General features: G+C 43.9%; 1 protein-coding gene across 3 annotated transcripts in view; it reads left to right on the plus strand.

Moving 5' to 3' along the window:
• whrnb (whirlin b) overlaps positions 1-12742 on the plus strand; it is a 54265-nt gene that overhangs the window by 30913 nt on the left and 10610 nt on the right. For all 3 annotated transcript variants that reach the window (XM_042102421.1, XM_042102420.1, XM_042102419.1), the window contains exon 6: positions 12409-12576. In XM_042102421.1, the coding sequence (XP_041958355.1) occupies positions 12409-12576 (168 nt within the window). The remainder of the gene's footprint in view (positions 1-12408; positions 12577-12742) is intronic.

Consider the following 12742-nt stretch of genomic DNA (forward strand, 5'->3'; position numbering starts at 1 on the left):
TTTCTGTGCTCCTACCTGGGAACACCAACTTGATGAAGCCCCCAAGGAGTTGAACCGCAGTCTGCAAATACCAATTAGAACGTGTTCATGGGCATTAGCAAACGAGTGCACATATTTTTTTCCCATTCTGTTTTTCTCTTGGTCCCCTCAGCATGGGATGAGTCACGGTCAAGGTGACCCAGTTTGATTTACTAACCTCCCTGGGTACAAAGTATGACAGGGCTGAAGCACAGAGGATTTGGATGTAAGGAGAAAATAATGGCCATGGAAATGTAGGGGCAGCTTCTTTGTGATGGCACGGCACTGCAGGTGTGTTTTTAAAACACTTTGATATAATAACAGCATAGTGAGGCTCCATGGTGTTTCTTACTTCATCATACTGTACTTCTGATCTATTTTTATCCTGAATGTAGCCTACATTTCAGGATTTTTTTTTTATAAGCAAACTGCAACAAACCGTGTTGCATATGTGCATATGTGTCTTACTCCCAATCCTGGACAGTTTTCAATTATGTGTACGCTTGTGTGCATAAAAGTGTATATTTCATGTGAAGGTTTTTAAGCCGACACATACAGTACAGTGTTTGTTTACATAGTTCCTGAAACACTTAGCGGTGGCTATATAAGGAACTTGAAGAGGGGCTGACAATAAACATCTGTGATGTGTGCTGCTGCCAACTGCTGTGTACACTAGTTTCTGCATCTGGCCTAGAAGGCTGAGCTCATATCAACTCAGTTAAATGCTTCCTTTTTGTTCTTTCCATCTGAGCTGATTTTGAATGATTGCTGCGTGACTGGCTGAGTGACTGGCAAGTGAACTGTGCAATAACCATCAGTGCAACATCTTTGCCAGTCAGGTTAACAACGACATGTTCTCAACTCTCTCTCTGTCTCTCTCTCTCTCTTTTCATTTTCCCTCTTTCTATGTCAATCTCTCTCTCAATAACACTTTCCTCTTGTATGCTCTTTCATACTCACTCATACACTCACACACATGAATGCCCAAAGACACAGTCCTCTGCATGTTCATTTAGTTTGTTACTCCATTGTTTACCCTTAGCTAATAAACCTATTCGCTAATGGGTATTAAAAAATAATAAACATAATAAACAACATGCAAATTAATTATCATGTCCAACTGAATGTTGATCAAAGCCTTTTCTAAATTAAACAGTTATTTATTTCCTGAAAGAACACATTATGCACCTCTGGGCAATCATCAAGTAATGAGGTGTGTAATATTGCATCAGGGCAGGTCATGTTGATTAATGCTGGTTAAAGCATTAACATATCAGGGGCTGAGGACTAGTGATAATGAATGAGAATGGCCCTAGTAGATGTGTTGTATTGGTGCTGCAAGCACTGGGCCATCACATGATTTAATGCAGTTTTTTTAGCAGGACATTGTCTTTAGCATGACAGGCTCAATTCGTCATTGAGACCAAAAGGCTCAAGTGTGCCCAGTGTGTACAGTAGAAGCTTCTTAACACTTGTTCGTTGCTACCCCCCTTAATTTACTGTTTGCGGTCAAATTTGACCGGACAGTTTTAACTGCTCTTATTTTAACAAAATGGAATATGAGAAAAGTATTTTGTATGAAATATGAGAAAAGTATTTTGTATTAGTCGAATTTGAGCAACGTCAGCAATTACCGCATTTATAAAAGCCTTCAGGACGGCTAGGAAGCTAAGTCGTGGGAGACGGAGTTTTTATGTCCGAATGTACAAGACGGTCGCGGATACTGCGGGCGCGTCTGAAAGTGAATGTTGGGAGTTCAGAACAGAACTCTTTTAAAGCAGGGTCACTTTGTAAAATGTGCCAATGCTTGCGGATTATGCTTTTTATCCTACGCCATGTTGCGTGTGCTTGTCACTAAATGTGGACAGGGATTAGTAGCCGGATGTCCCTTCTTGGATGAGGGAGTATGACATATATCAAGTTGCCCATGGTTGAGTCACTGTGTTTTTGTTTAGCTTTTGTTTGCTTTAATTTGGAGGTGCTTTTGACACATTGCCCTCGTGCCAAGACTAAGAGGCTACATTTCCAACTCAGGTTTGTGTGGCAAGTCTGGGCGTTTTGCAATTCAACACTTTCTCTTTCATCTCATTATGGCCTTGTGCAGTGCAGCCAGAGGTTTGCACCTCATAAAGCATTCACACTAAAATAATTGTGAATGGCTGAGGTTGTTCAATACTTGAATGCTTTAAAAAAAAAAATAAAGGAAAAAAAAAGATAGCTGGAGGCCATTGTGATAAGCGTGTGCTTGCTGATTTTCCTGAAGCTTGGACGAGTAAAAACTAGTCAGTATAGGCCCTTTCAATCTGTTACAAGGATACGAGGAAGTTTATTATCACATGCATATAGTTACTGGATGTAAGAAATGCAGTGAAATTATGTCTGGTGTCAGCCTATTTGTGCATTTATGGGGGGGGGGGGGGGGCTGCATAAGAAAGGTGGGGGGGGCACTAACAAGGAGCACCCAAGAGCAACAGGGGCAAGGAAAAACTCCCTTACCAAGGAAGAAACCTTGGGCAGATCCACGGCTCAATGGGCTAACCCAACTGCCAGGGGTCTTGGTGTGTGTGTTGGGGGGATGACAAGGGAGATGGGATAGTGTGCTGTGTATGTGGGGAGAGGGCAGTGTGCAATATGTGTGTTGGAGAAGCTTCCTCATGAGACAATGTGCTGTGTATGTAGAGGAGAGGGGGGGGGGGGGGGGCAGTGTACTGCAAGTATGGTGAAGGGAGTATGGTGAGGTGATGACAGTGATGATGTAAGTGTGTGTTGGGGATAGGGGTGGGGGGGCAGAAAGGCTAGGCAATCAAGGTCATGGGTAGATAGATGGAGGAGAAATCAAAAATAATAAATAAAAGGTTCTATGCAGATGTGCAAAAGTTGGAGAAAGTCAGATGTGTGTGTGTGTGTATGTTTTGACGTGTGATGAAATAAGAAAATAAATAAAAGGTCTGTAGCATAGGGAGAAGGATGTAAAAGTCATGTAGATGTGTGTGTGTGGGGGGTGGGGGGGGGGTCATGAGTGCTGAGGAGTGAATGAGTGCAAAGTCAGTATAGTGTGAGTTCAGAGTTGGGAAATGTTTGAGAGTGCTGAGGAGTGAATGTGTGCAAAGTCAGTATAGTGTGAGTTCAGAGTTCGGATGGCCTGGGGATAAAAACTTCTCCTGGCTTTGTGACTACATAGGCGTCTTTTTGATTTCAGCGGTAGGAATAATCCATTGTTAGGATGAGAAGAGTCCTTCAGAATCTTTCGGGCTCTTAGGAGTACTCTTCTGGAATAGATATCTTGTAGAGCAGGGAGTTGAGTTCTTATAGTACGTTCAGCTGAGCGCACTACTCTCTGCAGAGTACTACAATCTCTAACTGTGGAGTTCCCATACCAGGTGATGATGCTACCAGTTAGAACACTCTCAACCGCTGAAGTGTAGAAGGCCTTCATGATGGATGTAGAAACTTTGAATTTCCTTAGCTGACGAAGGAAGTAGAGTCATTGTCTGGACTTCTTCAGAACATATTGAGTGTTAACAGTCCATGTGAAGTCTTCAGTAATGTGGACACCAAGGTATTTAAAACTTGTGACTCTCTCTACAGGTTGCCCGCTGATCATTAGTGGGGTGTAACTGTAGTTCTGCTAATGCCTTCTGTAATCCACTACCATTTCCTTGGTTTTATTGACATTCAGTGTCAAGCTGTTAGATTGACACCACTGTGCCACCTCATCAACCTAATCCAAGTAGAGCTGTTCATTGTTGTTACTAATCAGGCCCAAGATCACTGTGTCATCTGCAAACTTGATGATGGAGGTATGACTACTGTTGGCTTTGCAGTCATGTGTGTAGATGTTGTACAGCAGTGGACTCAAAACACAGCCTTGGGGAGCACCAGTGCTGATGGTTAATGTGTCAGATGTCAGACCCCCCACTCTAACCACTTGTGAACGGTTTGTGAGAAAGTCAAATATCCAGTGACACAGGGTGGTGTTCAGTCCTAAGGCCTTCATCTTTGTGACCAAGGTGAGAGGTACTATCAAGTTGAATGCTGAACTAAAGTCAATGAACAGCATCCTCACATAATTCCCATTCCCTTCCTCCAGGTGAGTTAATGTGGTGTGCATGAGGTTTGAGATGGCATCCTCTGTAGACCTGTTGGCTTTGTAAGCAAATTGGAGGGGGTCGAAGGAGGCAGGGAGGGATGAGCAGATAATGTTTTTCACAAGCTTCTCAAAACACTTCATCACTGTAGATGTCAGGGCTACTGGGCGGTAGTCATTCAGACATGATGGACTTTTGTTTTTCGGTACTGGAACAATAACAGACTGCTTGAGGCAAGTAGGAACTGTCTCTTGAGCCAATGATGTGTTAAAGATATAAGTGAACACAGGAGCTAACTGAGCAGCGCAGGATTTCAAAACCCTGTTAGAAATTCCATCCGGTCCAGCAGCTTTTCTACAATTAACCCTCCTAAAGGCATCCTCATTTGCTTCACATGCTGCAGCTAGTGCAAGATAGTCTAGAGTTCCTAGAGGGTTTCCGATTGAAACCTTCAAAACCAACGCAGATACTTTGAAATTAAAATTAATCAGACTTTAGCGTAATGCTTTACTAATGTCAACTTTTCAACTAATGTCAAATTTCTTTATTTTTTTGTTTTATTTTGTTTGTCCCCAAAGTTACCCTCAGCTCAATGTTGTTTTCTGTACCAGCGGAAATGCATTGGGAATGCACCTGTTTGTTTTTGCAGTTGAAAGGGTCTATATACTATCAGGCCCCTGTCTTGCTGCCAGGCCATGAATGGCATTCCTGGAGTGTCCTTGAGAAACTGGCCTGCTTGTCCGTAGTAGATGACGGCACAGGCCGAGGAGGTCACGACCCCCCCCCCCCCCCTTCAGCAGCTCCACCACCACTGGATCTGCCCCAGAGTGCCATCGAGGCCCCTCCACTGTCCCAGAATCCCTCTGGTGTCCACTGTCCCAGAATCCCTCTGGTGAGATGGAAAGTGTCTGCGCTGTCTGACATTGAAGTGAGTCACTGTGTGCACCAGGGGAGGTGTGTGTGAAGTGTTTGTGTGTGTGTGTGTGTTTATGGAGTGTGTCTGTGTGTGTGTTTATGGAGTGTGTCTCTGTGTGTGTGTGTGTGTGTGTGTGTGTGTGTGCTGTATGTGTGTGTTTATGGAGTGTGTGTGTGTGTGTGTGTGTGCGTGTGCAAGTGCATGTGCATGTGCGGGCGCATGTGTGTGAAGAGAGTGTGTGTGTGTTTGTGTGTGAGCAATAGCCTACTTAAATGAAAGCAAGGAGAATAGGACAATCACAGCGTGTGTCCCATTTCTCTATCAAGCACAAAAGCCTTGCAAAAGCAGGCTGAGCCTTGAGACTGTCCAGCAGGTCACATACAGCGCCCTCAGGTTGAATAAGCCTCAATTAAACCAGGATTATAGTAGGCTACGCAAAATATACATGCAAATACACAACACTCATGGTCTGGGCTTTTCAAAATGCCTTTATTTATTTTGTAGAACTAAGTTTTAACTGCCATTTAAGGTCTGTATGTGTGCAGCTTTGTCGTGTTTATAAAGTTGCTTAAGCTCTCTGCCAATGGTGTGTTGATTAAGATATATTTATATTTATTATATTTGGCCAATTATTTATATGTCCAAGGCCAAATGTGCAGCTGACCATGCTCTCTTGCAGCCAGCCTCTTGGCCACGAACCAGCCAGACTTTTTTTTCTTTTCTGAATGTTTTCCAAAACATAAATTGCATAGCTCATTTGCCAAGGAACTTATGAACTTTAGTATTTCTAAGGCCTCCTATTACACTGTAGCTTGAATGTTGTTCCTCACTTGTAAGCCACTTTGGACAAAAGGGCTAAATGAATACATGTAAATGTTTATTTGAATATTGAAGTTCAAGAGGTGTTTATGCACTTGTCTGTCCTCTCTCATCGATTCAGTTGCATTTATGTAGTGGCATCACATAGCTATTTCTCTGGCTCCCATACAGAGCCCAGCTTGAAGTTTAACTTAAACCCCTTAAAGCAACCACTAAGTGAACATGGCCAAGGGAAACCTCCCTATAACAGGAAGTAACTTTGAGAAGATTGACAGCTCATAAGGGGGAGGCTTCATGGGCTAGTTAATTTGGAGGTGATTTTAGCAAGATACACGTTACCCCCCGCGCCAAGAGGCTATATTTCCAGCTCAGGTTTGTGTGGCATATCTGGGTATAGAGAAGAGTCCATACACCTGTCTGGATAAGTACATTAGCATACACACAGCATAGGTACAGGATACAAACAAACATAAAAAATTGCATATACAGTACATGTTCATTTGATTGGATTTATTTGATTTGATTTATTTAAATTCCAGGAATCATTGACAGTTTAGCCCTCATTTACAATGATGTCGAGTAGGTGGGATGCACAACAGTGACACATAAGGAGTTCAGTCTCTCGTGCATACAGACTAGAGCCAGGAGTTAAAAGGACAAGTTCGGTGTTTTAAACTTAAAGCCCTGTTTTCAGATAGTTTATGATTAAGTAGAACGTTTAAGATTGAAATTTGGACACATGCTGCTGTCCTGAGAATTTTCGGTTTCTGTGGTAGCGTCCCCCCCCCTCCACAACGCTGCATAGGTGCACTGGAACAATCCTTCCTAAAACGCATTAAACTTTCATTTACAAAGACGTGAAACTCACCGAGTGGTCAGGGGTGTTCGCTGATATGCTCACACAAAAATCGCTGCAAAAGATGCTTTCCATCAGGTGTTTTACCATGCGCTGTAAAACTGTGGAGCTATTTTTCTAAATGCCTCACACCCATACATTCTTCCGTTGAGAGCTTGAATAATAGACACTCCAGCCCAGTTGGTGGTGATAATGCACCTTACACCGTCTTGCCAATTACAAGCAAACCACTGGCATTTCATTGAATACACAGAAGAAGCAGAAGATCGCTGTCTTGAAGTATTTTGCAACAGACAGCTAAAAATGAGGCGATTTTGTGCAGTTCCGAATTGCGGGAAAATTCATAGCAAAAATAAGTTGTCACAGACTTCCTTTCAACGATCCAGAAAGGCTAAAGTTGTGGCTGGAATTTCTGGGGTTGGATGTGAGCACATCTGTTGAGAATCTGCAGAAAGCTGATCACCGTGTCTCTGCGGTCTGCATTTTACTGAACTTCACTGGAGGTCGAAAGAAATCGCCCAAAAAGCTCTTTCGCCTGAGAAATACAGCAGTTCCCACATTACCTCCTGGGACGACAGAGTTGGAAGAACTTGGGGTAAGGTTGACATTTTGTGGGGTCATCCCTGTTCCGCAGGTCCTATGTTCCCCGGGTCCTATGTTCCCCGCTCGGGGTTAGGGTTAGGGTTTTAAAAAAGGGTCCTGTGTTCCCCGGTCTCATACAAAGTGGGGAACATAGGACCCGGGGAACATAGGTATGCTCCCCATTTTGTAACGTAACGTTTAACCAAGGGGGCAGGCGAATTCCCGGAAGTAGAAGAATCGACGTAGGCTGGAGGGACCACCTCTCTGCTAACTCCCATAGAAGTCCATTCATTCTAGGATTTTTTTGAAATACCATAACTTCATATAACATATATCCTGTGCCGATATTGTAGCTTCTGTGTAATCCACATAAACACTACAAAGGCAAAACAGACTCCACTACCTCGTCCGTAACGTTGGTTACCCGTAAGAAGAATGGTTAGCTTGTTCGGTTGGAGGGAAGCTAGCTTTGACGTAATCTCTCTTTCGCGCCGTAGGGAGATAACCGTATTGTTTGGATAAGAAGCTCAGTCCACCTTACTATGACGGTAACTCATAAGCAAACCCTAGCATACACGACCGTATGTTAAGGTAAAGCATTACACAGAGGCAACCTAATAATAATAAAAAAGTAAACCTAATTTTTTTAAAAACGGCACTAATCATTACAGAGGTTTTCAATGGATTGACCATAGGTCGGAAAAGTGGAAAGAAGATTAGCTTCAAGGCTATAACTTTTTTGTTTTGTTGACTGTTTTTGAAGATGATCATGTATGGTAGCTTCAACATTAACACGACTTGGTGAGGATGATAATAATAATACATAAATAAATGTTTAACTTTGATGACTTTGAACGCGAAGGAAGTGTGAGAAGAATTTCTGTGTATCTATCATATGAGTTACAAGATTCAGTTCGATGGCTAACGTCACGAAGTTAAGTGTGAGTCTGCGCAGTACTGGGGGGACCAACTGAAAAATCGTTCTATTTGACTCAGTGCCCTCCCATTGAAAACGACGGAGTCTGTTCGTCCATTTCTTTTACTGTCTATGCGTTTAACTGGCAGAAAATGAACTTATTTGTTATGTCCATAACCTGTCATGTTCACATCATAAGCCTAACACTAACCCTAGCCTACATTAATAATTTGGCTACATGATTTTGTACGTTTACTATTTTTTGGCTGTGGAACTTTCATGATGAAAACGTAATGATTCACGTAGGCTATCATTCACATCATGCAAGTTCCAAGACATTTTAGCATTATAGCCATGGTTGGATGTGACAATAATTTGGATAGCGTAGTAGCCTACAGTACGATACCGCGACTGCATAAGACTACAGAAAGAATACAAACAACCCCATATCCGTTTCCGCCAGCGGAGTAATACCATAGGCTACCTCACAGCACATCCAATACAAGTCAATGGAGTTGGACAAAAACTACAAAAAAAAACCTGTTGGAAATAATCTTTGGCAGCGATTTTTGTGTGAGCATATCAGTGAACACCCCTGACCACTCGGTGAGTTTCACGTCTTTGTAAACGAAAGTTTAATGCGTTTTAGGAAGGATTGTTCCAGTGCACCTATGCAGCGTTGTGGAGGAGGGGGGGCGCTACAACAGAAACCGAAAATTCTCAGGACAGCAGCATGTGTCCAAATTTCAATCTTAAACGTAACGGGCTATACGTGTAAAATACCGAACTTGTCCTTTAAGACAACAGTGACACATAAGGAGTTCAGTCTCTCGTGCATACAGACTAGAGCCAGGTGAGAGTTTAGGTGAGTAGGAGACAGCCCTGTCTCTGCTGTCTCTCCAGAAAGACCACTTACACTGAAGCACTCCCAGCTGCTGCCAAACGCCTGTCAGGCCACTTAAAATGATCAATAGCAGCCGTCATCCATCGATGAGGTCTCAGATTACCAGTGACATCACATCTCCCAGAGGTCACCTGGCCTTCCATCCATCCGTGCACTCGCTGCATTCATCAGACTTTATATTCCTGTCACTTTGGATGGGAGGAGCTTTATATACTTGTTGCTTTATGGGAGACTATTTGGGAGCTTCTCTTTTAGCGTGCCAAACGTTGCCTTGCACACACTTCCCATGACATATTTCTTTCTTGGTGAATTCTGAGCTGAGAAGAAGTCTTAGCCACAAGTATTAGTCTGGCAGTATTAGCTCAAATTGAATGTGTTTGCTGTGACTGTTCCCATCCCGATAATCACTGGCTAAGGTGAACGTGTGCAGCTCCTCTCTGCGCCGAGCTCTTTGAGAAAATGTATGATTCTGTTGCAGAGATGAAGCGTTTCTCTGCAGTAGACAGAACATGGGTGTGGGGGTATTAGAGCAGCGGCATAACAAGGGGAGATCGACCCAGTGGAGGGAAGAGGCTAAACTGCTGTGTGCTCCTTTTTTCCTCTACATTGGCCAGCCGGTGGAAAGCAACAAACGCGGATTCGCGGATTCCTCAAGGTCGGACACAACCGGCGGACCTTTATGAAGTATCGATTTTCCAATCTAGCTGGCGAAATGTCTCTCTTGTCCCAGTGTACAGGCCCTCTTCCTATTTTCTCTCTCATTCTCTCTATCCCTCTCTCCATGGCCCTCCTCCAGTGTAAATTTCTTCTTTCTTTCTCTTTCTTTCTTTCTTTCTTTCTTTCTTTCTCTCATAACAGTTTGTTTTTGTCTAGGCAGAAGATTGCTTTAGTGTTCTGCACTGATAATAATGTCTCATTCTCTGGAGGTCATTTTTTCTGGCGTACGAGAGGAGAGTCTTTCCACACGATTAGTGCCTCTTTAGCAGGGAATGGATGACTGTGGATTACAGAGGACAGCAGGCTTGTAAATGGGTGAGGTGTTTTTGTACTGCCCTGGTGGAAATGAGCGCTAATTGCTCCCTTTCCACTCATAACAGTAGTGACCGAGAGGGAGAGAGAGAGAGGGAGAGAGAGATTCATCAATTTAACCTGTGGCTGATGATTTTTTGTGCATGCTGAAAAATAAGGCAAGGTTTTTTCTCTTTCTCTCTCTTTCTCTCTCTCTATGTCTCTCTCTCTCTCTGTGTGTGTGTGTGTGTGTGTGGTGTGTATGTGTGTGTGTGTGGACGTGAAGATGAGGGAGAAGAGAGAGGGGGACAGTGTAAAAACTAGGACAGAGATCTAGAGTGATAGATTTTGGGATGAGGAGGACTGTTGTTGGTCCTTTCTCCAGGGCTTCTTGCTGGTGATGCCACTGAAACTCTAGGACATCTGTTCACATTGTCCTGCTGTGCACTGTCCACCATAGCTTTGGGATGTGTGATGTCATACAACACCTTTCTCTACAAGTCATGTCATGATATGGGGCAGGTCACGGTTATCTGGTTATCTAACCTCCCACCCTGGAGATGCGCTCTCCTGCTGCTTTACTGGCAACACCTGCTTGCTATTTTCCCCCTCTTTTTAAGCTGTAAGTTTATGGTTGAGATAATGACAGCTGTGAGATATGTAGCTAGTCTGTTGAGATATATTATTTCATTGAGTTGCACTCTGTGCATGATTAAGGAAATGTAAAGTATCTGTATACAGTAGCTTCTTTAAATGGTATCAGATCAAAGTCAAAGTCAAAGTCAAAGTCAGCTTTATTGTCAATTTCTTCACATGTTCCAGACATACAAAGAGATCGAAATTACGTTTCTCACTATCCCACGGTGAAGACAAGACATATTTTGCCAATTTAGGTCCACAGACAAACATAACATTCAAGTAAACAAAAAAGTAAGTAAATAAGTAAATAAGAGGGCACATATAATAATGAAAAAATAAGAGCAGCAAAATTTGGTTGAAATTGTGCATAGACAGTCAATAAAATACTAGTGCAAAGTCAGGCCAATAAAAGGCTTGGGTAGTTCTGTTTGACCTAAGTAAGAAAGAAAGTGGCATAGTGGTGCAAGTTATGTAAGAGCAGCAGAAGTGTTGTGTTTTCAGGACAACAACACCAAGTTGTAAAGTGTACAAGTGTGCAAGTGAAGTAGTGCAGGCGGCCATTTTGGGTCCAATGTCCAGGATGTTATGTAGCTGAGGGTGGAGGGGGGAGAGGAGGGAGAGAGTTCAGCATCCTTACAGCTTGGTGTATGAAGCTGTTGGTGAGTCTGGTAGTGCGGGAGCGCAGGCTTCTGTACCTCTTCCCAGAGGGCAGTAGATCAAACAGATTGTGAGCGGGGTGACTTGCATCACTCACAATTTTGGTCGCCTTGCGGGTGAGGTGGGTGGTGTAAATGTCCTTCAGGGAGGGGAGTGAAGCACCAATAATCCTTCCAGCTGTGTTCACTATGCGCTGCAGGGCTTTCCTGTTGTATTCAGTGCAGCTTCCGCCCCACACAGCGATACAGCTGGAGAGGATGCTCTCAATGGTGCCTCGGTAGAATGTGGTCATGATGGCTGGTGGAGCACTTGCTCGCCTGAGTTTCCGCAGGAAGTACAGGCGGCGCTGAGCTCTCTTCGCCAGTGATGCAGTGTTGGTGGTCCAGGAGAGGTCTTCACTGATGTGCACCCCCAGGAATTTGGTGCTGCATGATGCACTGCATGTTCTGGAAAGTATCGTTGGAAAAGCCAAGGTGATGAGTTTCGCAAATGGGCAACACACGTCTAAATGGGTTGCCAGCAGAAGAGAAAAATGTTGACAGGCCATCTTTAAGCACCTTGACAGAGAGACATTTACTAATGTTTCTGTGACACCTCCACTGTAATGTAAACAAAGTGCTTGCGGTGGTTATGCCTCATTAGGAAATGGAATGACTTCAAGGTGAGCCAAGGCATTAGCCAAATGGGCCACATGTGCATGTGTGGGTTTGCTCTTACGTGGCACTTTGAGCATTTAAACATCCCCGCAGAGGTCATGCCATGGCATTTATCAGTAACTACAGAATAACCAAAAGTACCCTTCCAGCAATTGAAATAAAATGGCAAAAAGGAAAATGCCTCAATACACACACACAGACACACACACATATACACACACAATAAACACGCACGCACGCACACACACACACACACACACACACACACACACACTCAGACACACACAAACATACAAATCATAAATAAATAAAAAGAAACAGCCACTAAAAGGTAATGTCTCCTCCACAGCCATTGGTGGGGCAGCTCCACCCTTCACTAGAGGAGCAGGCGGTGCTGCTGCTGACGGAGCAGGAGAGGCAGACCCTGGCCTACTACCTCCAGGAGTACCGCGAGGGCCACATCACCGTGGAGGCTCTGGCCATGGCCCTGTTTGAGCTCTTCAACACGCACGCCAAGGTGAGAGGCCAGCGCTGGTCAGAGAGCGCTGCAGTAGTGCATGCAGTCCAGGCAGCGTGCCGCGTTTGGATGAGGTGCCTAGAATGGAACAGGCGGGCTGCACCAGGCATGCAACTGAAGCGTTCCTTTTGCAGTGTGTAAAAAATCTAGGTCTAAGGTCTAATTT

The sequence above is a fragment of the Alosa sapidissima genome, chromosome 8 (assembly GCF_018492685.1).
Source record: "Alosa sapidissima isolate fAloSap1 chromosome 8, fAloSap1.pri, whole genome shotgun sequence".
Classification (NCBI taxonomy): Eukaryota; Metazoa; Chordata; class Actinopteri; order Clupeiformes; family Clupeidae; genus Alosa; species Alosa sapidissima.